The 25,152-nt window shown below is 34.4% G+C and overlaps 1 protein-coding gene across 4 annotated transcripts in view; it reads left to right on the top strand.

Moving 5' to 3' along the window:
- Positions 1-25,152, top strand: part of CDC27 (cell division cycle 27) — a 50,696-nt gene that overhangs the window by 10,999 nt on the left and 14,545 nt on the right. For 2 of the 4 annotated variants that reach the window (XM_008149458.3, XM_054708967.1), the window contains exons 2-12: positions 4,307-4,382; positions 6,575-6,722; positions 8,704-8,829; positions 11,646-11,743; positions 12,772-12,926; positions 13,032-13,243; positions 14,176-14,290; positions 18,043-18,158; positions 21,911-22,010; positions 22,962-23,169; positions 23,373-23,542. In XM_008149458.3, coding sequence (XP_008147680.1) covers positions 4,307-4,382; positions 6,575-6,722; positions 8,704-8,829; positions 11,646-11,743; positions 12,772-12,926; positions 13,032-13,243; positions 14,176-14,290; positions 18,043-18,158; positions 21,911-22,010; positions 22,962-23,169; positions 23,373-23,542 — 1,524 coding nt within the window. Of the gene's footprint in view, positions 1-4,306; positions 4,383-6,574; positions 6,723-8,703; positions 8,830-11,645; positions 11,744-12,771; positions 12,927-13,031; positions 13,244-14,175; positions 14,291-18,042; positions 18,159-21,910; positions 22,011-22,961; positions 23,170-23,369; positions 23,543-25,152 lie in introns of all 4 variants that reach the window. The other 2 variants (XM_008149457.3, XM_054708966.1) reach the window with 1 other exon arrangement.

The following is a 25,152-nucleotide window of genomic DNA, read 5'->3' as shown; positions in this document are numbered from 1 at the left end:
GCGGTTGGAGACAGAGAGAGAGAGAAACATCGATGTGAGGGAGGGACATTGATTGGTTGCCTCCCACACCCTCCCCAACCGGAATTCAACCTACAACCCTTCAATCTATGGGCCAACATTCCAACCACTGAACCAAAATGGCTAGGGACATAATTTCTTATTGTCAGTAGTGTTCTGAAAATCCAAAAGGTTAAGGCTTTGTACAGTCCATCTACAGAACTTGGTTTTCTCAAGTTGGTTATGTTTTTACTGAAATCAGGATCATATAGCAAACAAAGTTGATACTCCAATTAATGTTTACTGAATGGAAGAATGATGTGTTTCAGAAGTGGTAGGCATATCAAGTAAGATGATAAGGCAAATGATCTGAGTAATATGGAGGGAAGTATATGATATAATATAGGCTGCTATTAACCAGAAAAACCTGAATATTTTCCACATGTTTATAGATCACACCAAGATATTTTATTACCCCCAAACCTGACCTATTCCAATCCTTCTGTCAGACCAACTCATATCTCCTTACCAGATTCTTGCTTCCTTTGCTTTTCAATGTTTTGCTTAATTGTGTCAAGAAAAAACAGCCTTAGCCAGTTTTCTCAGTGGTTAGAGCATCAGCCCACAGACTGAAGGGTCACAGGTTCCATTCTGCCAGGCTCAATCCCCACCCTGGTCAGGGTATGTGTGGGAGGCAACCAATCAATGTGTCTCTTTCATATCAATGTTTCTCTCTCTGCCTCTCCCTGTCCCTTCCACTCTCTCTAAAAATCAATGGAAAAATATCCTCAAGTGAGGATTAACAAAAATAAAAAATAAAAAGAAGAAACAACTAGAAGTTATTTTGTATTTTATATTGTCAATATTAATATTCCATTTTATTCACATTATTACAAGTTAATTATAGTAGGAATGTCTTAACTTGTCTTTTACATCCAGATTGGGTTTCTAAAAATTTGTAGGTCAGTAAATGAAAATGGATTCAGGGTTCCAAAATACTCATTCAACAAACATTTATTGAACATTCATTATGTTTAAGGGCAGTTATCTAAGATAACTAGAGAGATAACTTGTTAACCAGGGAATCTATATATATAAAAGCCTAAGTGACTGAACAACCGGTCGCTATAACGTGCACTGACACTAGGGGACAGATGCTCAACGCACAGGATCGGGCTCCCTCCTGTCTGGATCGGACCTGTGGGGATCTGGCCAAAACCAGCTATCCAACACTCCCCAAGAGGTCCTGAAATGCGAGAGGGCACAGGCCAGGCCAAGGGACCCCACCCGTGCAGGAATCTGTATACTGGGCCTCTAGTTCTATAGAAAAATCAAATCTGGTTTTTGTCTTCAAGAAATTGCAACCTAGTTAACCAAATAATATAAATAAATCTAATAAACAACCTGATTTTTTAAAAAAGCGTAAACAAACTGTCTAGAACCCTGTAGGGAGTAATCAGCATTGCATTGGATAGATCAGTGAGGGCTTTGCAAAAGGCAGAGGAACGTGTAAATTGAATTTTGAAGAAAGGATAACTAAGATTTCAGGAGATAGAAGTTAAAGGACAGTTCAAACAGAGGCAACAGTGTTAGCAAAAACTCTGAAATATTAAAATACATTGGATGTTTAGGGAGCTATAGAGGCATTTTGTTCTAGACCATAGGCAGCTTTGGTGAGATATAAAAACACCTGAAAAATGGTTAAAGTCAGATGGGATTTGAATAGTTTACTAAGGAGTTTGTGCTTTATTCTGTAGATACTTATTTTGTAAATTTTGTGGAGCTATCCAAGAGAAAGCATTAGAAAGTTTTGATCAAAGAGGAAGACATGATGATCGTATTGAGGATGGCAGCAGCTAAAATTTATTGAGTTATTATTAGGTATGTGCTCAGAACTATTATGTACTTTACTGAAGTCTTATGTTTTGAACGAATAAACTAAGACGTATGAGACATGAAATTACTTGCCCAAGACATAGAACTAATAAGTTGTGGAAAGTGGATTTGAACCAAACCTCTCACTATAGTCTTCTATTTAGCAGTGGTAATATTTACGTTTGAGGAAGATAATTCAAGACAGGATGGATTGCATAACAGCTTGCAGGCAGGAAAACCACTTAGGAAACTAAGCGTTTAAAGGAAAGAAGATTCTGTTATGGACTGGGACTAGAAAAGAGGGAATAAACTCTAGGTATGTTTCTGTAGGTACAATTCTGTAAATGATGGTGACTCACTAATCAGCACATTAAAACCTTTTAAATCCATAATGTACCCAAATTGAATTATCAGTACGTTAATTATTTCATGTGTACTGTGCAAGGTCACAAGTGTGACCTTGAGCAGTTTGATTTTCAAATAAGGAACACCTCTCCCAGTCTTAGCAGCAGCAATGATCCTCAAGATGCTATTACTACAGTAATCTATATGTGCAAAGAGAAAGCATCTTTCTAAGTCAGTAACTTATCTTTTCCCCTTTCAAGTACAGTAGTTCTCTCCTACCTATGGTCTACCATGGCCCAAAAACATTAAATAGAAAATTCCAGAAATAAACAATTCATAAATTATTTTAACTGCACACTATTCTGAGTAGCATGATGAAACCTCCTACATTCCTGCTCCATCCTGCCTTGGATGTGAACCATCCCTTTCTATTTTATTCACCCTGTATATACTACCTGCTCAATAGTCACTTCTTAGCTTTCTCATCATCAGATTGACTGTTAAGGTATTGCAGTGCTTATGTTCAAGTAACCCTTATTTTACTTAATAAGGCCCCAAAGTGCAAGGCAATTCGGATAAGCCCAAGAGAAACTAAATGCTTCCTTTAAATGAAAAGGCGAGTACAGTACAATAAGTAAGATACTTTGAGAGAGAAACCACTTTCACATAATTTTTAATTCAGTTTAGTGTTACAATTGTTCTATTTTATTATTAGTTATTGTTGTTAGTCTCTTACTATGTCTTAATTTATAAATTAAGCTTTTATCATAGATAGATAGATAGATAGATAGATAGATAGATAGATAGATAGATACAATATATATACTGTAGGTTTTGGTACCATTTGCTGTTTCAAGCATATGCTGGGAGGTCTTAGAACATATTTTCCATGGATAAGGGGGAACTTAATCTAACTTTAATTCCACAAATAGTTATTGAGCACCTATTATATATCAGACTCTTATACTGTCTCCCATCAGCTAGATCAGTGATTCTTAGTGAACCATGATATCAGTGAACCCCTAACACTGTATACAGATTTTCTGTATATACGTGCATGTGCTTTTTTTCTGAAGAGACCTATTGCTTTCATAAGTTTTCAAAAGAGTATGCTATAAAAGGAGGGAGAACTACTTATCTAGAAATGGAGAAGAATGGTTCTGAACCCTGAATGCTTACCCATAAAAAGGTTTAAAAATAAGGCTATCTAAACTCAATCCCAACTTCCAGGGGTTGTGATTCAGTGGATTTGAGGTAGAGCACCATCAAACAAGGGTTGATAGCCACTGATCTACTACTATATAGGAATAACATTAAAATGTACTTCATGAGAACAGAAACTATTTAATTATCGTACTCCCAGACTCTAGAAAGTTCTTGGCACATAGTGGGCACTCAGTAAATATTTACTGAATGAGTGAGTACTAGAGCCTTCCAGTTCAGAAAAATTAAAAGACACCCCACCCCCACCCAAGTGCTTTATCATTCATGGTAAGTCGTGAGGGAATCAGTAAAAACATTTCCTTGAGTGGCTGAGAACTGGGTAGCATTAAAGGTATTCAATGGGGAAGTTTTTGTTGGAAGATAGCATATATTTGAACATCTCCCTTATGTGTATCATAAAAAATTGTTGGAAACCACTGCTTTAAGTTTAGAGCAATATAGTTTAGTGTGGTAGGCAGACCTGCAATTGAATAACTGTAATATAATATGAGTGCTCATACTAGAAGAGGTATACTTACCAAAAAAAAAAATGGCTAGAGATCAGCCAGGAAAGCTTTATGAAGTAGATGTTATTTAAGCTGGATCTTTAGGAATGAGCAAGCCCACATTCCCTAGTGCAGGAAAAGGAAGTACAAAGACACAGAGGCCTAAAAGTCCATGCAAAGTCCAGTGAGTGAATTCAGGTATGTTTGGAGCTATCTGTGAAGAGGTTTATCTAACACACTTTGGAGTTTGCACTGCGGACATTGAAGTTTTATCACTTAAACTAGGGATGTTGATTTGGGGATTATATGCAAGGCTCTGAGCTAGGACTTTTCTTGAAACTCTGTGTTTATATATTTATGTTCTTTTCTTCCTCTTGCAGGCTGCTATATGGCAAGCACTAAACCATTATGCTTACCGAGATGCAGTTTTCCTTGCAGAACGACTATATGCAGAAGGTTTGTACTATATTTATTTCTGTAAAAACATTAATAAGTAAAATATATGAACACCATCCCTTTTTATGACTGTTATAAAATTCTGAGTATTGCTTTTTCTTTTTCTTTACAATTGATACTAGTTCATAAAAACTTTTCCCTGTATCTGTGTAGCTCATGTATATGTTATTTATAATAACTATAGAGTTGCTTCAGATTTTACCCTATGGTTTATTTAATCTTTTCCAATCTCTAAGTATTTTTTTCACCCAGAGACTATATTCTGTGGCCAAGAGCATGGATTAGAGTCTATGGCTTCAGTGAAAACCCTAACTCTGTCACTTAAATTTGCAGTTGTATACCTAGGGCAAGTTACTTAATTTCTGAGTATTACAGATTTCTCAGCTATAAACTAAAGATAATTGCCTCATAAAATTGAGGAATTAAATAAAAAAATGTAAAAAATAAACAACAAAAAAATTGAATTAAGTAAAATAATGTATTTAAAGCACTTGGCACAGCCTTATTGCATGGTAATAAATGTCCAATAAACATCTAGTAATGTATATTTTGTTTCTGTCATTATTGTAATTCTCTTCCTAAGATGTTAATATAGTTATGTATAGTTTTTTTTTTTCTTTTAAGTCATTTCCTTGGATTATATACTCTGAAATGGAATTTACAAGTCAAATAGTTAATTCTACAATAAATTACTTTCTGCCCAGTTGTTAATGCAGCAAGGAGAGGTGTCACCAATCTGGGGTGTCATCAATACATTGTAATATAAGACTTACTTCATAGGCCTTTCAGTATTAAATTTGACCATTGTAATGTATTTTTGCTTAAGAATTATGACATATTTTGTCCTGCATTTTTATAACTGAGAGATTAATGGGTATTTTCTCAAGTGTTTGTTTTAAATTTATTCCTATTTTGTGAGCTATATCTTTATTTATTACATATTTGCCCCAGGTTGTTGCTTTATAATCTTAATTCTGTTTATTTACATTACTCTGATATTTAAAAATGTTATGTACTTGAAACTCATCAGCTTCCTTCTGTTGCTCCAGCAGCTGGAAAATTGTCATCTTTCTATAACTACAATAAATATATAGTTCTTGGTAGTTTAAAAAATTTAAAGAATTTATCATAGTATTATTACTTAATTTATTCAATATTATTTATGTGTTTTTTTTTGCAATATGACCCTTTTTAATTTTTATTTTTCAATTACAATTTATATTCAGTATTATTTTTGTATTAGTTTCAGGTGTACTTCATAGTGGTTAGTTAATCCTATACCTTACAAAGTGTTCTAGTACTCACCTGGCATCAATCATAGTTATTGTAATATTTTTTACTATACTCCCTATGCTATATTTTACATTCCCATGACTATTTTGTAACTACCAATTTGTACATCTTAATCCCTTAATCCCTTAACATTTTTAATCTATTCCCTAAACCCCTCATCTCTGGCAACCACCAGTCTATTCTCTGTATATTTGAGTCCATTTTGTTTGTTCATTTATTTTGTTCTTTAGCTTCCACATATAAGTGAAATCATATGGTATTTGTCTGACTTATATCACTTAACATAATATATTCTAGGTCCATACATGCTGTCGCAAATGGTAGGATTCTTTTTTTTACGGCAGAGTAATGTTCCATTGTATATATGTACCACTCATCTGTGATGGGCACTTGTATTGCTTTGATATCTTGGCTGTTATAAATAACCCTGCAATGAACACAGGGGCGGCGCATAAATTCTTTCATATTAGTGTTTTGGGTTTCTTCAGATATATACCCAGCAGTGAAATTGCTGGGTCATAAGGCAGTTTCATTTTTAATTTTTTTGAGGAACGCTTGTACTGTTTTCCATAGTGATTGCACCAATATGCATTCCCACCTACAGAGGGTTCCCTTTTCTCCACATCCTTGCCAATACTTGCTTGTTGATTTATTGATGATAGCCATTCTGACAGGTGTGAGGTGATATCTCATTCTGGTTTTAATTTGCATTTCTCTTATGAATAGTGACCTTGGGGAACTAACTTTTCTATCAGTAAAGTATTTCTCCTTAATTGAAATAAATTATTGTTTTACATTAAATAACATGCCTAATTTTTTTGTTGCCAAATTTATTTATTGCCAGATAAACAATGATTACCATTCAACCTAGCTCTTTTTTTTCCCATATGTGTTTTTAGTACACTCAGAAGAAGCTTTGTTTTTACTGGCAACCTGTTATTATCGCTCAGGAAAGGCATATAAAGCATATAGACTCTTGAAAGGACACAGTTGTACTACACCACAATGTAAATACCTGCTTGCAAAATGTTGTGTTGATCTCAGCAAGTAAGTTTTTAAGAATGTGTTCTAATTTTATTTTTACTTACACTGTAGAATTTGGGATAAAATTCTCTTAATGGGTTAAACTCTGACTCACTTTGTGCCCTCTTTTTGGGCAGTAGTGATTTGTAATTTCAGTAGCTTGAAATGTTTATACAATATTCTATATCATTATTATTTTTGTTATGGAAAGATTTCATTGTTATTGTAATAAATAATAGAATTTAACTTGGAAGAAACTTAAGTTATAACCAATTCATATCATTTTCTAAAATTCCAAGTGTTATTTCATTTCCTTTGCTTTCAGTGTTAGGCCAATTGGCATAAGCCTGAAAACCTGCTTACCACTTCACTTGCAATTAATGTTCCCTTGTGTCTAGGTAGTTGTATAATTATTTGCCTTTCAAGATCATTCTGTTTGCAAACCACTACTCCTACCTCTTTGATGCAATGTGACAGATTCAGGAGAGTGCTTCTTTTGCACATTACAGTTAAACCAAGTCAGCTGGCCCAGTTCTGAATTTGGAGGCAGCTAGAGGTATAAGTAGCTGTGTTCTGTTAAACTCTTTTTCTGTGCTGTAAGAGATGGAATAATGTAAAAGTGACTAGACAGATAATTATAAAAGCCTGTGTGTATATTTTGTTTGTAGGTTTGCAGGTTTATTTTATTTGACGGCTTTTAAATTAAAGCTAGCTACAATATGTATAACATTTCTGAAATATTTGTTATTGAATTATTTTTATTCCAAGGATACTAATGTTAAATTCTTTTTTTTTTTTTAATCCTCATCAAAGGATATCTTTTCCATTGATTTTTTAGAGAAGAGAAGGGAGAGAGAGAGACAAACATCAATTGGTTGCCTCCCGCATGTGCCCCGAGTAGGTGCCCTTGGCCGGAAACGAACCTGTGATCCTTCCATTAGAGAGCCAACACTCTAACCGCTGAGCCAAACTGGCCAGGGCTAATGTTAAATTCTTAAAAATCAGTTTATTTAATTTACCAATGTCTTAAGCCAGTTCTTACCCCATTTACAAATCATTATAGTTTTTTTTAAAAATCTCACTGACAGTAAAAAAAACTTTAGATATTATCTTTTATACATAAATTCGAGAGTTTTCTACATCATTTGGAAAAAACTTTAAAATACAAACCATTATAAACTCTGATATGCTAAAAGTATATACTGAAATCAGGCCAAAATTTATCCTTTGGTGAACACTTATGATTTTCGATGTCAAGAAAACATAATTGACGCCCTAACCGGTTTGGCTCAGTGGAGAGCATAGGCCTTCGGACTGAAGGGTCCCAGGTCCAATTCTGGTCAAGGGCATGTACCTTGGTTGTGGGCACATCCCCGGTTTGGAGGTGTGCAGGAGGCAGCTGATTGATGTTTCTCTCTCATCGATGTTTCTAACTCTCTATCCCTCTCCCTTCCTCTCTGTAAAAAGTCAATAAAATATATTTTTAAAAAAGAGAAAAAAAAAGAAAGCATAATTGACAAATAAAAACAGATGAAGTGTTATTCAGGTTTCATTTATAAACCTAAAAATGACTGAGGTTTGTAAGTATGTAATTTTTAATTAAAATGTTAGTCTTATTTAATTTGCTTGCAAATTTATATTTCAAGGAATTATAAACTAAGAAGGGTCACCATGCTTGTTAATGAAAAACCATTCATATTTTCACCCCAGTATAATGGTCTTTATTTCTTTTAACATGAGTATTGTGTATGTTGTTTAGGCCAGATTTATATATACAGAGTAAATTTAACTGGTTCTGTTTTTAAAGGCAAGACTGGAATTTTAAGATCATAAATTCTCAGTCTCCCAAATAATTCTAAATACAAGTTTATTGGTATTGTAAAGGTACATGAACTTTTTATTTTACCTATCTTTATATTAAGCGGTGTATTGGTCATGAAGAATGTATTTACAGTCATGTGTTTTTATGTTGACTTTTTAAAGTCTGTAAATTTGTGTTTTCAAGGCTTGCTGAAGGGGAACAGATCTTATCTGGTGGAGTGTTTAATAAACAGAAAAGCCATGATGATATTGTTACTGAGTTTGGTGATTCAGCTTGCTTTACTCTTTCATTATTGGGACATATATATTGGTAAGAATCATTCAAATTATCAGAAAATTATTTCCAATACTAGAATGCTTTGTGATTTTAAAAACCTGTGCTGATCTGTGTTTATCACATAGCACTTGGCTGAGTAGTAGTACACAGTCTTCTAGTTCCATGACCTTATTAAACCTGGAAAATACTAGAGATGCTGATCCCATATTGACTGTCCACTTTGCATTAATGATAATAGCTACAGCAACACTACCTACCAATTGAGTGAGCATATGGGTTTTTTTACCTGGTTGAGGAGAATATCTTCATGTAATCTACTGAGGAAAAAGAAGAGTGGAGTTTTTTTCTCTAATATTAAATATCACTGCTGCTCCTTAGTAGGTTTGAAGGCAACTTTCAGTAATAAAGTAAATAAACTTACTTATATTTATTTAAATTCAGTCTTTTAAAAGCAAGAGAGATTGACTTGAATGTTATCACCATAATAATATTTTTCTCACCTATTTTTATTCTGAAATACTCTTTGAGCTGGAGAACAGGGGTCAAGATGTAATGAGGTAACAGGAATTCTTCAACTGACCACAGGAGTGCATCACTTGTATAAATGTCATCTGTTGCATATCATGGGAGAAATGGATGAGGATTGTTTATCTAAAAATTAGGATAGTATCTGTTTTAAGGTAAATTGAGGCTAGTTTAATAGTAGTTTTGAAAAACCTTGAAAATGTCTTTTTGAACAGAATAAATTATTTGAATTGGGGGCTCATAATCAGATGACACTACTCTTGAGAATCAGAGTAAGTAAAGATAAAATATTAATATCTTCATTTATCTCAATAAAAGGACTTAGAGTTATTAATTTGGTTCATGCAACTATAGTTCGTCTTATCACTTATTCAAGAAACTTTGAGATTCATCCTCATTATGGCTAGACACACTACTTGGCACTGGGAATGTAAAGATAAATAACTCACAGTCTTCACCCTCAGAGATTTATAATAGAGTAGAGGAGATAAGCAGTAAACAAAAGTTCATAAGTTTTTATCATAACAGTAAAAAATGATGTGATAAAATTTGAGCAATATTTTGTTCGAATGAAGGAATGCTCAGTTCTACCTGATTAAGAAGAGGAATAAGATGGTAACTAGTAAAGACTTGATAGAAAAAGTTTTGTTTCTTTGAATTCTCAATAGTAATAAAACTAGAAAATGGGCAAAATACTTAAATGGATACTTCACTGCAGAGGACATATGGATGGTAAATAAGCACATAAAAGGATGTGCCAAATCATTAGACATTAAGGAAAGGCAAATAAAAACCATCATTGGAAACCATTTCACACATGTCCATGTGTTTATTGAATCAAATTAGGAAAGTATGGAAAGCTAGATATCCTTCAATTGGTGATACTTGTCTTTAGTACATCATTCTAGTTTCTACTCACTTGAAAATTTGGAAGTAAGGCCAACTAATCTAGTTCCCCAAAGGGGTCCTCTTCACAGTTCTCTGAGATTACACCGACAGCACTTAGATTATATGTTTTAGCTGATAGTTTCATTTGAAAGTTCTTTTGATAATCTTGGTTAGTTGCCATCTGGCGCTTTATAGAATTGGAAGAATTACTGTATCTTATGCCCTAGCTGGTTTAGCTTTGTTGGGATAGTGTTAGCCTGTGGACTGAAGGATCCTAGGTTCGATTCTGGTCAAGGGCACATGCCCAGGTTGTGGGCTCAATCCCCAGTAGGGAGCATGCTGGAAGCAGCTGATTGGTGATTCTCTCTCATCATTGATGTTTCTTTTTCTTTTTCTTTTTTTAAATATATTTTTTACTGATTTCTTACAGAGAGGAAGGGAGAGGGATAGAGAGCTAGAAACATCGATGAGAGAGAAACATCGACCAGCTGCCTCCTGCACACCCCCTACCGGGGATGTGCCCGCAACCAAGGTACATGCCCTTGACCGAAATCGAACCTGGGACCTTTCAGTCCGCAGGCCGACGCTCTATCCACTGAGCCAAACCGGTTTCGGCTCATCATTGATGTTTCAATCTCTCTCCCTCTCCCTTCCTCTCTGAAGTCAATAAAAAAATATATTTTTTAAAAAAGGAATTACTGTATCTTAATTTTTCCCCATTATATCTATAATGAAGAATTTCCACTTTAGATAAGAGGATTAGTTTTTTTGTTTGTTTTTTTTTTTGTCTGAAAGCTCCAATGAGTCTCACTAACCCTCAACCCCATCTGCCCTCCCATTTAAAAGCAAGGGAAGTAACAATGCCAGTCTAATAATTTTCAGATTACAAGTATATATGGTTTTAGGAATGTTGTTTACATTCTAAATGTAACCTTTATACACCTGACTTAGAAACATAAACTTTTCTTTCATTAAGAGCTATCACCTCTACTTTGTTAGAAAATCTGATCACTTAAATATGCTATATTTAAAGCATTTAAGTCACTTTCAAAATTACCAATAGGATATTATATTAAAAATTAAGAAAAGGAGACTGAAACATTTGGATGTTTTTTTATATCTCCTTTAGTATTTCTAGTATCTGACAGTACATAAAAAAACAATATAATATTCAAGATGGCAATGATAGTTTGTTTATTTTGTTAGCATTCCTTTTAATTTATGTTCTGTTTATTTTCACTGACTTTTGACTTGAATTGCCCAAAGTAATAGAGATTGGAGGATGGTAAGAAGGGGAAAGTGGTGATTTAGGGAAGCATCAAGAAGAGTATTCTCAGAACTTTTGTAAGACTTAACTAATTTCTGTACCAAAAATTTCCTTATAATATATGTCTTAGGTTTTGTAGTGTGTCTAATTGATTTGTTTGCCTTTACAGCAAAACAGATCGGCTTGCCAAAGGATCAGAATGTTACCAAAAGAGCCTTAGTTTAAATCCTTTCCTCTGGTCCCCCTTTGAATCATTATGTGAAATAGGTAGGTTTATAGAAGTGGCTGTAGGGGAAGGGGTTCTCTATTTCCTCTTCTTTATATTTTTCCTTGCTTAATTTTTGGAATGTGATACAAATTATTCAGAAAAAAATATTTTTCAAAGCCAAAGGGATGTTAAAATTGATAACTAGAAATAAGAGTCATATGTTTCAGGAATAATGTAGCCTTTCTTGTGTCCTGTAGCATGAGTTGTATTATAAGTATAGCATTAACCAAAACAGTTTCATGGATAAGAAAAGAAATGAATAGAATCCCAAAGCAGAAACTGTAATAATATAAATTAAGACCTGGAAAATATGGGGTGTTTCAGTATATATATATATATATATATATATATATATATATATATATATATATTCTAGGATGCATGAAGGATCATTTTAAAACATTGTGTTTATAGCCCTGGCCAATTTGGCTCAGTCGATAGAGCGTCGGCCTGAGGACTGAAGGGTCCCAGGTTCAATTCCGGTCAAGGGCATATACCTTGGTTGTGGGCACATCCCCAGTGGGGAGTGTGCAGGAGGCAGCTGAATCCATGTTTCTCTCACATCGATGTTTCTAACTCTCTATTCCTTTCCCATCCTCTGTAAAAAAAATCAATAAAATATATTTTTAAAAAACAACATTGTGTTTATATACATGGAAGTGTTTAAAATTGTAATATTTCTAGTGAGTTTCAACTCTCTACTCTCACTCCTTACCTTGAGCAAAATGAGATCTAGATCTTTGCTTTCTTCTTTAAAATAAACACAGAAATTGGCATTTTCCTCTGATTTATTATATTTAAAATCAATGTCATTGCTGTTTATTTCCTAAATTTACAGCTTTATCTTAAAGGTAAACTTTTGCAATAAATTGATGGGTGGGCTTTTGGGAGGTAAATTTGATCAGGTGAAACAATCACAAGAACTTTAAAACTCTGGAAAAGGGCTATTTCCACTGATTTATACATACCTGGGGTGGAGAATTAACATTCATTTCTTCAGAAGCAAACTTTTTTTTTCCCTTCACAGGTGAAAAGCCAGATCCTGACCAAACATTTAAATTAACCTCTTTACAGAACTTTAGCAACTGTCTGCCCAACTCTTGCACAACAGTAGTATCTAATCATAATTTATCTCACAGACAACCTGAGACGGTTCTTACAGAAACACCCCAGGACACAATTGTAAGTGTATCATAGTTTAGTGTTCAAAATATTTTGAAAATGAAAAATAATGATATGAACTAAATGATGTATTGTAAATGTCATGATAGAAATTTTCTGTTTCAGGAATTAAACAGACTGAATTTAGAATCTTCCAATTCAAAGTATTCCTTGAATACAGATTCCTCAGTGTCTTATATTGATTCAGCTGTAATTTCACCAGATACTGTCCCTCTTGGAACAGGAACTTCTATATTATCTAAACAGGTTCAAAATAAACCAAAAACTGGTCGAAGCTTATTAGGAGGACCAGCTGCTCTTAGCCCATTAACCCCCAGGTAAGACAAACAAAAGATAGTTTAAAATGTGTTATATAATATCAAATTATTTTATAATAATTCATATTATTAGTAATATAAATTAATATGAACAACTTTTAAATCATTATAGAAATAGAGAGTTTCAGTAAGTCAATAATGGATCTATTCTGTTTCCAGAAAATCAAGTAAAAAAATAAAGTACCTGTGATAAAGATTTAATATTAAATATTGGAGAAAATTTAAAAACTCTTAAATATGCCATATGGAGTTAGTGTATGCATTAAAAGATGTCTTTATGTTTGTGCATCAGTGAATAGTGAACCTCTTAGAATGTTGAAATATTTATAATATAATCAGACAATGGTTGTTGTTAAAGTGCTATTTTCCAAAACATGGAGGAAGGAATGACACCTATTAATATGGAATACTTTGTGGAAATTATTAGAAGTATATGTATCTATAAATACAGGAACCCAGCATAGAGGATACATATCCAAAAGTATCAAAATAAGAAGTTACATGCTAGAATAGACTAAAATTGGGTCCCAGAGCCAGAGAACTACTAAAATAGAATAACCATGAGATGACAATAACTCATTGAATCCATAAATGGATTCACATTTTCTCTGTAATAGGGTCCAAATCCCTTAAATTCCAAGAATTTTAAGAAATTTGATCATTGGGAACTTAGTTTTTACAAAGCCACTCTTATAATAAATCTCCTGAGATCAGTTGTTGCTGCTCAATTAGTCTTGATTGATTGGTATTTTAAATTTTAGTTATGGTGGTAGTCTACATTCATAGCTTATTTTTAATCTGCCCCTTAGATCCTCACTGCCCCCAAGACTGATTTGCCATTCTCTTCCTTTTAGACCTTCTAATTTAAGTATACTGCTGCTTTATATATGCCTTGATGACTTTTTGACACCTTGATTTCAACCTCTTCTCAGTTTTGGGATTTTGCCATTAGAAACCCCAAGTCCTGGAGATGGATCCTATTTACAAAACTACACTAATACATCTTCTGTAATTGATGTGCCACCCACCGGAGCCCCTTCAAAAAAGGTATTTTCCATGTAAAATATAGTTTTGGTACCGATGAAAGAAATTCATTTAAAATTTCAACCTGGTAAAAGCAATTTCATAGAGAATCTAACTTTATATAATTGTTGTTGCTTTAGAGTTATTGATCTAAATGTAAAAGGTTATCACTGTCATAGCCTCCTTGTTATAATTGGAGACACAAACCTGGTTGCTCCTTATTTCAGCATACATCAAATAAACACATTCAGATTTTTATTTATTTTTAATATATTTTATTGATTTTCACAGAGAGGAAGGGAGAGGGATAGAGAGCTAGAAACGTCGATGAGAGAGAAACATCGATCAGCTGCCTCCTGCACACCTCCCACTGGGGATGTGCCCGCAACCAATGTACGTGCCCTTGGCCGGAATAGAACCTGGGACCTTTCAGTCCGCAGGCCGACGCTCTATCCACTGAGCCAAACTGGTTTCGGCTACACATTCAGATTTTTACTTTTAATTTCCTGTGGGTTTTTTTTATGAAATTAAGAGTTTCTGTCACTTTAAATATAAATAAGAAATATACCTGCCATAGTTTTTACTTGTCCCCATCACCATGTTTGTTTTTTAATTATACTAGTGTTAAAAGGAAAAAAGACTATGTAAAGCCAGCTGCTTCTGATAATAAAATTCTTATAGTGGCTACTCATAGATGTGTAGTAAATTTATAGTAAACTAGAGGCCCAGTGCATGAATTCGTGCACCAGTTGGGTCCCTCGGCCTGGCCTGTGGGATCGGGCCGAAACTGGCTCTCCAAAATCCCCCGAGGGGTCCCAGATTGCGAGAGGGTGCAGGCCAGTGCAAGGGACCCCACTGGTGCACAATCAGGGCTGGGGAGGAACCACAGGAGGGCTCCAGGGCATGTCTGACCTGTATTGCTCAGTCCTGATCAGCCAGACCCCAGCAGCAAGCTAACCTACTGGTCGGAGCATCTGCCCCCTGGTTGTTAGTGCACATCATAGCAACTGGTCAACCGGTTGACTGTCTGCCACCTGGTGGTCAGTGCACATCATACTGAGCAGTTGAGCAGCCTTAGCATATCATTAGCATATTACGCTTTGATTGGTTGGATGGACAACCGGACACTTAGCATATTAGGCTTTTATTATATAGGATGTGTAATAAAATGAAAAATATTTGACAGTATTCTTATGGTAAATACTGGAACAAGTTTTAAGATTCTCTTTATAACATTCTTTTATAAAGATTTATGGCAGTAGAGGTCAAAGTGCTATTTGTTTAAAAGATATCTGTGGTGCAAGGTATCTTTTCTGATAATTAAATTAGGTTATATGTGTAAAATGCCTGTTTGCCATGCTTAATAGATGTTTAATAAATGACAGCTAAAAAAATAATAGTAGTATATGAATGACCAATATAGCCCCTTTACCTCTCTAGAGTCATGTTTCTTCTGGTTTTTTTACTCTTTTATTCCTGAACTTCCTTAGAGTCTGGGGGGGGGCAGGAAAGTTCCAAGAATGGTGAAAAGAGACTGCAAAGTAGTTGAAGTGTAGATTATTTTAAATGTGATCTCTAAAAGTTGGCAACTACCTTGTATTGTACTGTTATAAGAGTGAGAAATAATTGTGGAAATCAGTTTATTACAATTATGAGAAGGCATAGTAGCATAGTAGTTAGCATGCCAAGTGAAATAGGCCAGAACTAGGCAAGCTATTGCAATCAGGAGAAGTTAGGAAGTGAGAGGTACATTATTTCAGTGCCCAAATAATAAAAGCCACTTATCTCTTCCTCTTGTGCCTCTGTTCTCTTCTTACCCTATTAAAAGATGTTCCTAGAAAAGCTATACTTGTAGGTCTGCATGCAGTATCAACTAAAAATATCAAACCGACTAGTGGGTGTAGTACATAGTTCTTGATTAGACAAGGCCCAAATTGACTTTAAGTTTTGTCCTTTGGGTGAATGTAGAAGGAAAAGGAGGAAGGAGTATAGATGAGGTGGTGGTAGATTAGGTGAAAGTATTCAGTGGATAGTTAATCATACAAGAAAGACTATGGCCTGGTGATAGAAATAATAATTAAAGCTGTTAAAATGGCTAGGCTCTCGTAAGGAAAGAGAGAGTAGCTAAAGAGCATAGTTAATGGAAGAAAGAGGGGCCAGCAAATGAAATGGTAAGACAAATAATAAAGATGCTGTACTATTTTGGAAGTCATACAAAGTTTCAAAAAGGAGGGATGATCAGTGATGATGAATGCAGAAGAGGCCAAAATTAGGCTTTCATATCTGATGAAAACATGATTATTTGTAATGTGCAGTTTGAGATTTATGTACAGTGGCTATGAAAGTAACAGGTAAGTTTTGAAGAAAATTATCTGGTAGTAATGAAATTTAAAACATCCATTGATACAATAGTCATTGATCTCTTTATAAAGAAGCTAAGTGAGAAAATGAATAGAAATAAGGTGATAAATTAGAGAAGACAGAAAGGAGTAAGCAACGGGTTTTTCCCCCCTCCAGACAGCAGAAACTAATTAATGAAAGATTGTATACACTAGAAAGAAATATTAATTCGAAGAGCAATATCCTTAGAATTTGGAAAATAATTTGATGACTTCTTTTTAAACCTACTCCTCTAACTACTGTAGGTTTCCCCTACTATCCAAAAATAGAGTATTCGTGAAACCTTTTGTAAGCCAAAATGGTTTAAAGCAAATAAGTAGTTATAATTTATAAATTATAAGTAATTTATAAAGAAATATTTTGAGCATTCCCAGACCCAAAATTCAACGCATGCACATCTTTATTTCGTTCACCACACTTGAAATGCTTAGGTACCTCTGGTTTTTCATTATACGTAACATCCTTACGAGTTTTTCTCATACTTTAGGATATATCTTGCTAATGAGTGACAAAATAAAGCACAGATGTTCACAGACACAGTTCCATGCTCTGGTGGCTTGATGCTGGGTGTAGTTCCCAGGGAAGGAGCTTACTGGTACCCCTCTTACTGCTGGAGGCTCTCAAAGCTTCTAACAACTCCTTGCAAAACAAATGTTAAACAGTATTTTTGCTTTAAACTTTTTTCATAAACGCGAAAATCATGAACTTTCAAAAAGCAGGGTATACCTGTATAGAACTGCTTTTACTAAGTGCCAAAGAAGGGTTATAAAAATGTTATTCTATATATTTTTAAAATATTTTTATTGATTTCAGAAAGGAAAGGAGAGGGGAAAAGGGATAGAAACATCATTGATAACAGAGAATCATTGATTGGCTGCTTCCTGCACACTCCCTACAGGGTATTGAGCCTGCAACCCGGGCATGTGCTCTGACTAGGAATTGAACCGTGACCTCCAGGTCGATGCTCAACCACTGAGCCATGCCAGCTGAGCTATATTATTTATTTATGTATACTAAAGTAGATCATAAATCTTAAGAATAGTAGCTGTCTTAAAATTCTTTAGCATTAGCCCCAACTGGAGAAGATGTTGTAATAAATGACTTCCAGGAATTTGAGCCTTTCCTTAAAAATTAAATTAAAAGATGACAGGATAGTATAAAGATAAAAATACTGGGGTTAAAATGTGGAAATAGGCTGATGTTCATTCTAATGTGACAGTAATAATGACAATGAAATTGGTAGTTTGTGTATTCAAATGACAGTAATATATTATGAAATCTTGATTTTGGATAATGGAGATGGGAGCATCATATGTCTTTTATTATTTATAATGCAATCTATAATTCACAAACCTTAGACATTTTGTGTTTTACAGTCTGTTGCCAGAATCGGCCAAACTGGAACAAAATCTGTCTTCTCACAGAGTGGAAATAGTCGAGAGGTAACTCCAGTTCTTGTTGCACAAACACAAAGTTCTGGCCCACAAACAAGGTATTTATTATGGTGCATTACTTGGTATTGTTCAGCTTTTCTTGCTATACTTCCATATAGGCAGGTTTTGACTCTCCCAAGAATTCTAGAATGACTATTAAAAATTTTGAATATGTCAAATTTGAGAAATTTCTAACTTACTAAAAAGACTAGTGTTAATTTTTAGTTGAATATTATAATGCCAATCAAGACAGGAATTAGCTAAAATATCTTTTTAGTTTACTCTAATTGCCTCATGAATTTGTTTAAGCTAGATATTCCAAACACTCCACCAAAGTAATTGTCCTCTTATTTACGTGACCTTCTCCACTGGTCAAGTACAGATAGGTTTCATTCTCCCATTCCCGTTATGCATTTCTATAAACATATATGTCTCTTTCCTCCTCAAATAGTGAACATGTATCATAAGCCTTAAAAGTCACATGTATGCATATAACTTGACTATATAAAAGGCCTCAATATTTCTAAAGCAGCAGGATGATAAGTGTCCTCATGAGTGCCATCTTGAAGACTGGTGACAAATTGCCTGGGGCTGTTATGAGAAGGAGCCTGAGGTCTCCTGAAGAGTAATGTTATATAGGCTGAGTATATGCTAATCCTAAAGAATACTTAAAACATTTATTGGATTATACATTTCACTTAAAAACTAAACAAACACACCAACTAATAAGCATCAACTATTAATAATTCTTTGTTCTTTATATTACCTACTTAATTCTATATATGTTTCCGATAGCTGCTGAAACAAAGTACCACAAACTGGATGGTTTAAAATAACAGAAATTTATTCACTCACAGTTCTAGACACAATAATCCAAAATTAAAGTGTTGACAGGATCATACAACCTCTGAAGCCTCTAGAGCAGTGGTCTCAACCTTTCTAATGCCATGACCCTTTAATACAGTTCCTCATGTTGTGGTGACCCCAACCATAAAATTATTTTCGTTGCTACTTCATAACTGTAATTTTGCTACTGTTAATGAATCGTAATGTAAATACCTGTGTTTTCCGATGGTCTTAGGCTCTACAGCAGTGGTTCTCAACCTGTGGGTCATGACCCACAGGTTGAGAACCGCTAGCAGGGTTGCCTGTTTCTATATCATCTCTCCCTTCCTTTCTGAAATCAATAAAAAATACATTTTAAAAAAAGAAAGAAACATCAATGATGAGAGAGAATCATCGATTGGCTGCTTTCTGCATGCCCCCTCCTGGGGATGGAGCCCATAGGCCAGGCATGTGCCCTTGAATCGAATCCAGGACCCTTCAGTCCACAGGGTGACACTCTGTCCACTGAGCCAAACCAGCTAGAGCTGAGACCCTATTTTTAAATAAGGTTACATTCACAGGTTATGGGGAGTTAGGCGTTCAACATATCTTTTTAGGAGATATGTTTTTATTAGTAACTAGAGGCCCGATGCACGAAATTCATGCAAGAGTAGGCCTTCCTTCCCCCGGCTGTCAGCACTGGCTTCCCTCCGGCCGCCAGCAGGCACCCGGGACCTGGCCTTCCCTCGCAGCCCTGGCTTGGCTTCTTCAGGAAGGACGTCCAGTCTAATTAGCATATTATGCTTTTATTATTATAGATTACTCTTTATTTTGTCTTTTGTTTATAGTTTATAGTGTAACATTTTAACTTATAAAAGTCTACCTTCAAGTAATAATATATACCATGTCATGTATAGCATAAAACCTTATTATAGTATATTTTCATGCTCCTCTCTTAGTCTTTTTGCTATGGTTGTCATATAGTTTACTTCTATGTATATTATTATTTATTAACTCCTTAGTGCATTGTTGTAGTTTCTGCCTTGTTTATCTTTTATAGAATTTTTGTAAAATAATACAAAGAAGTCTATTTTAAATTTACTCATATATTTACAATTTCTGGTGCTTTTTTCCCCCTCATTATTTAATTTTATCTTTATTGTTTAAAGTATTACAAGTGTCCCTCCCCCCCCCCCCCCATTAACTCCCCTTCTCCCCACTGCTGTTATTTATTTCTGTATATCCAAATTTCAATTTGGTATCCTTTTTCTTCATCTTGAAGGAATTATTTTAACTTTTCTTGTGGTCCAGGTCTAATGATCATGAGTTTTTTCAGCTTTTGTATGTCAGAAGAAAATTTTTATTTCACCTCTGTTTTATAATTGAAAGAATTGTTCACTGTCGGGTATTGAGCATTTTTTCTTTTTCTTTTGACAAATGGCCCTTTGGAGCTAACAGAACCATAATGATAATTATAATATAGGAAGAGTTTGTCTTTAGCCACCCCAACTCCAGAATCCTCTTAATCATTTTTACTTCTACCCCTGTAAGATTTATGTTGACCTCATACAGGCTTCTGTCTATTTAAAGCAATCTCAGCATCTTTCTCAGGTTTGTCCTCCATATAAACTGCCCCATGCTATGAGATTATTCCTTCCCACTTCTCAGTCAATACCTTTTTCTATAATTAGTCAATATTGAAAAAATATCATTCACATTTTTAGTAAAAATGACATGGTTGTTAGTACAAAATAAAGGAAAATGAATTGGTTTCTCAAAAAAAAACAAAATATGATGACAGTAAAAGGATCAATGGGTGCAAGGAGTTGGAGAGGGAGTGATGAACAGACAGAGCACAGAGGATTTTTGGGCAGTGAAAATATTCTATACGATACCATAATTACCTATCATTGTATATTTGTCCAAATTCATAGAATGTGCAAAACCAAAAATGAACTCTAATGTGAACTATGGTCTTTGGAGATGTGAACTATGGTCTTTGGAGAATTATGATGTGTTGATATAGGTTCCTAAACTATAACAGTTGTACCACTGTAGGGGGATGTTGATGATGGAGGAGGCTATGCATTTGGGAGTTTAGAGGGTATATGGGAAATCGCTGTACCTGCCCCCTCAATATTTCTGTGAACTTTAAACTGCTCTTAAAAATACATTTAAAATTTTATTTTAAAAATTAATTGGTTAACCCAAACGACCTCTTTTGCTGAAATCCCTACATTGAGATTATGGTTTTTGAAAAGATTAAGGACTACCTGGGTATTCTTTATTCACCGGTCAACATCTCTTTTCGAAAGTCTCTTTGACCCAAACTCAGGTAACTACTAGGATTTCCCATAAACTGTATAAATTGTAAACAGTTTACTCCATAGACTTACCTACTCTCAGATCATTTTAGGTTTTAAGTTTGTTTGCTTTCTAAGAATGAAATTCTTATATCATAGGATTTGCCTTTAAAGTAAAAAAATGTACCCAAGAGATTATTAGATTTCTTTTATTCTATAAATCTTGATGTGGTGTTTGAATTTATAGGGAAATACTTCTCAAGTATAAGTTGTTCTGGTGGTATTTGTTGGGAAGTATCCCTACATTTAAACTATCCATGGCCAATTATCTTTTCCTTTTTCTCTAATTTGCTATAGTTGCAAATGAGAGCTAGAGATAATTGGTTTATAGGTTTGTTTTCCTTTTATTGACCCAGAATTTTTATGTGGATTATTTTAAGTTTAAATTGGCAATTTCAGATAGAGCAAAGATCTGTAGTATAATCATTATTTTATGGTAACACAAATAGTATTTAAATCTGAGTTTTCATAAAGGGACGAGAAAAGGACTAACCAAACTCATCAACTTTAGAGTGCAAACATGTTGAATGTTTATTTTTTAATATACCTGAATTGAAGCAACAGTTTATGGTCATAAACTGAGTTTTTTTTAATGTCTACTTTTATATATATATATTTTTTAGTACAACACCTCAGGTATTGAGCCCCACTATCACATCTCCCCCAAATGCACTGCCTCGAAGAAGTTCACGACTTTTTACTAGTGACAGCTCTACAACCAAGGTAATGCTTCCCCCTCTAAAATTTCTATTCATCGATGACTCAATTTCTAATAAATAAATTAAGTGACTATGTAAATTTTTTTTAAATTTGGGGAACCATCTATATAACATTTGTAAATTTCCTTGGTCCTTTATTAAATATTTTATAACTTAGTTGAAATAACAAAATTGTGTTGGAGAACAGATCAGTGGTTTTTAGTAGTTAGAACTGGGGGAAGGTATGACTTTTAAAGCATAGCACAAGGGAATTTCTTTGTGTTGATAGAATATTCTGCTTCTTTATTGTGGCAGTGGATTATACAAATCCATATATATTATAAAATTCATAGAACTGTGCACATCCACCCTCCTCCAAAAAAGTGCATGTAAAAAACTGATGAAATCCAAATAAGGTCTGTAGTTTAGTTGATAGTATTATACTAACTCCAGTTTCTTGGATTTGATTATGTACTATGGTTATGTCAGATGTTGTCATTGATGAAAATTGGGGGAAGAGTAAATGGAAATTTTCTTTTCTCATTTCTTTGCACAATTAAAGGGACTCATTATGTCTTTGGTAAATTTCCTTGATCCATTGACAAATATTATGGATAATCTTTGACATTCAGTTCAATACTTTTATGATATCAAATATGATGCTCTGAGACAAATAGTATTGCATCTACTTTTCTTATTTTTAAATAATAAATGAAAATTATATACTTTCAGAAAAGAGCAATATTTAATGCTAATTTATCTTAAACACTGGTTAATATGAATTATTTTCAGAATTATTTAAAATTAAATGACTTTAAAGACTTGTCTTTATAAATTTTTTTCTGAGAAAAATACACATCAGTCAAGATTATACACAAGTTTGTACATTTATTTTTATCTAATATTTGAGAAAGGGTTGGGGGAATGTCTAAAATACATGAGTGTAACAAGTGTGGGGTTTTCCTGCTTTTTACAGGAGAATAGCAAAAAATTAAAAATGAAGTTTCCACCTAAAATTCCAAACAGAAAAACAAAAAGTAAAACTAATAAAGGAGGAATAACTCAACCTAACATAAATGATAGCCTGGAAATTACAAAATTGGACTCTTCCATCATTTCAGAAGGGAAAATCTCTACAATCACACCTCAGATCCAGGCATTTAATCTACAGAAAGCAGCAGCAGGTCTGTTTTAAATGCTAAATATCTTCTTTGTATTTTATTCACTATTTTAAGTAAGTTTTTTTTATGTTCACTAAAGTGTCTTTCATTTTATCTAAATAGATGTTGGAATTTTTAATGAGTAATTTTATAATTAGCCTTTCTAGAAAACCAAGCTGTTTTATTGTCTTTTCTCCTTTGTTTACTACCTTGTTTTCTCCTAGAAGGTTTGATGAGCCTTCTTCGTGAAATGGGGAAAGGTTATTTAGCTTTGTGTTCATACAACTGCAAAGAAGCTATAAATATCTTGAGCCACCTACCTTCTCATCACTACAATACTGGTTGGGTACTGTGCCAAATTGGAAGGGCCTATTTTGAACTTTCAGAGTACATGCAAGTAAGTATAGAAAACAGTTATATATGCCTTTTTACACATAACTGAAATGTAATTAATGCCTTTGCTTGGCAAAGCTAGATCTAAAAGGTCAATATTTATTATGTAATGTCTATATTTTCTCAGTATTTATAATTTATAAATACAGTTCTTTCTTGTGTTAAGGGGTGAGGGATTTAAATTCTTTAGGATTACTTGAAGTAGATTTGTAGAAAACAAACCAAGTCATCTATACATTTTTTTTAATCCTCACCCGAGAATATTTTTATTGATTTGAGAGAGAGAGAGAGAGAGAGAGAGAGAGAGAGAGAGAGAGAGGAGTGTGTGTGTGTGGTGGGGGGAGGTTGGGGGGAGAGGGAGAGAGAGAGAGAGAGAGAGAGAGAGAGAGAGAGAGAGAGAGAGAGAGACGTTGATGTGATAGAAACATCCATTGCTTGCCTCCCATACTTGCCCTGACTGGGGATTGAACACACAATATCAATATGTGCCCTGACCAGGAATTGAACCAGCAACCTTTAAGTGTACAGAATGTTTGTTCCAACCAACTTAGCCACACTGGCCAAGGCCCATACATTCTTCTTTTTTGGTGGGGTTGGGGACAGGGTTGCATACATTCTTATGTGGAACATTTGAACTCAGTTGAACCTGAAAATATATATTTACCATGTAATAGATATTTCTAGTAAAAATTCTTTCTACTATATTCAGAGTTCTTACTGGAATGAATGGTTGGCATTTCATATCCTATATAATAAAAGCCTAATATGCTAGGTGTCCGGTCGGCTGTTCAACCAATCAAAGCGTAATATGCCCATGATATGCTAAGGCTGCTCAACCAGTTGCTATGATGTGCACTGACCACCAGGGGCAGACGCTCTGACATGAGGGTTAGCTTGCTGCTGGGGTCTGGCAGATCGAGACTGAGCGAGACAAGCTGGACACGCCCTGGAGCCCTCCCAGCCCCAATTGTGCACCACCTCGGCCTGGCCTGCATCCTCTCGCAATCTGTGATCCCTCGGGGGATGTCAGAGAGCTGGTTTCGGCCTGATCCCGCAGGCCAGATATAGGGACCCTACTGTGGCACAAATTTGTGCACTGGGCCTCTAGTGTTTTATAAACTTGAGGGATGCTATGAAGAAAATTGTAATCGAGGACACAGTGTCTTTATCACAAGGCTTTTAGCCTTTTAATTTTAATTATATTTGTTGCTTATGTTATTTATACTGGAAATGGAGAGCATGATTAATCTAAAGCCAAAGAAAATTCTAATTATAATTTAAATGTCTTCCTATTTCTTCCAAAGCATTTTCTTACCTCACCCTCTAAACTTAAAAACAAAATTTTAAGAAACCTCTATATCAAGCATGTCAAACTCAAAGGCTAACATGGGCCAAATAAACAAGGTTTAAGTTTATGTGGGACGCAAACAAACAAAAGCTTCAATTTTCATAGAAACACAGGTTTATTTCGATAGAGACATCCTAAATGCAAAGGGCTGAAATAAATGAGTAATTGTTAACATAAAGTAATAGAACATTTTAATAAAAATTAATATTTTCTTAAACATTAACTTACCAGACACTGAATAACTGCACAAATTAATAAGTGTAACG

This window comes from Eptesicus fuscus, chromosome 20 (genome assembly GCF_027574615.1).
Source record: "Eptesicus fuscus isolate TK198812 chromosome 20, DD_ASM_mEF_20220401, whole genome shotgun sequence".
NCBI classification, from domain to species: Eukaryota; Metazoa; Chordata; class Mammalia; order Chiroptera; family Vespertilionidae; genus Eptesicus; species Eptesicus fuscus.
This window is presented reverse-complemented; position numbering and strand designations above follow the sequence as displayed.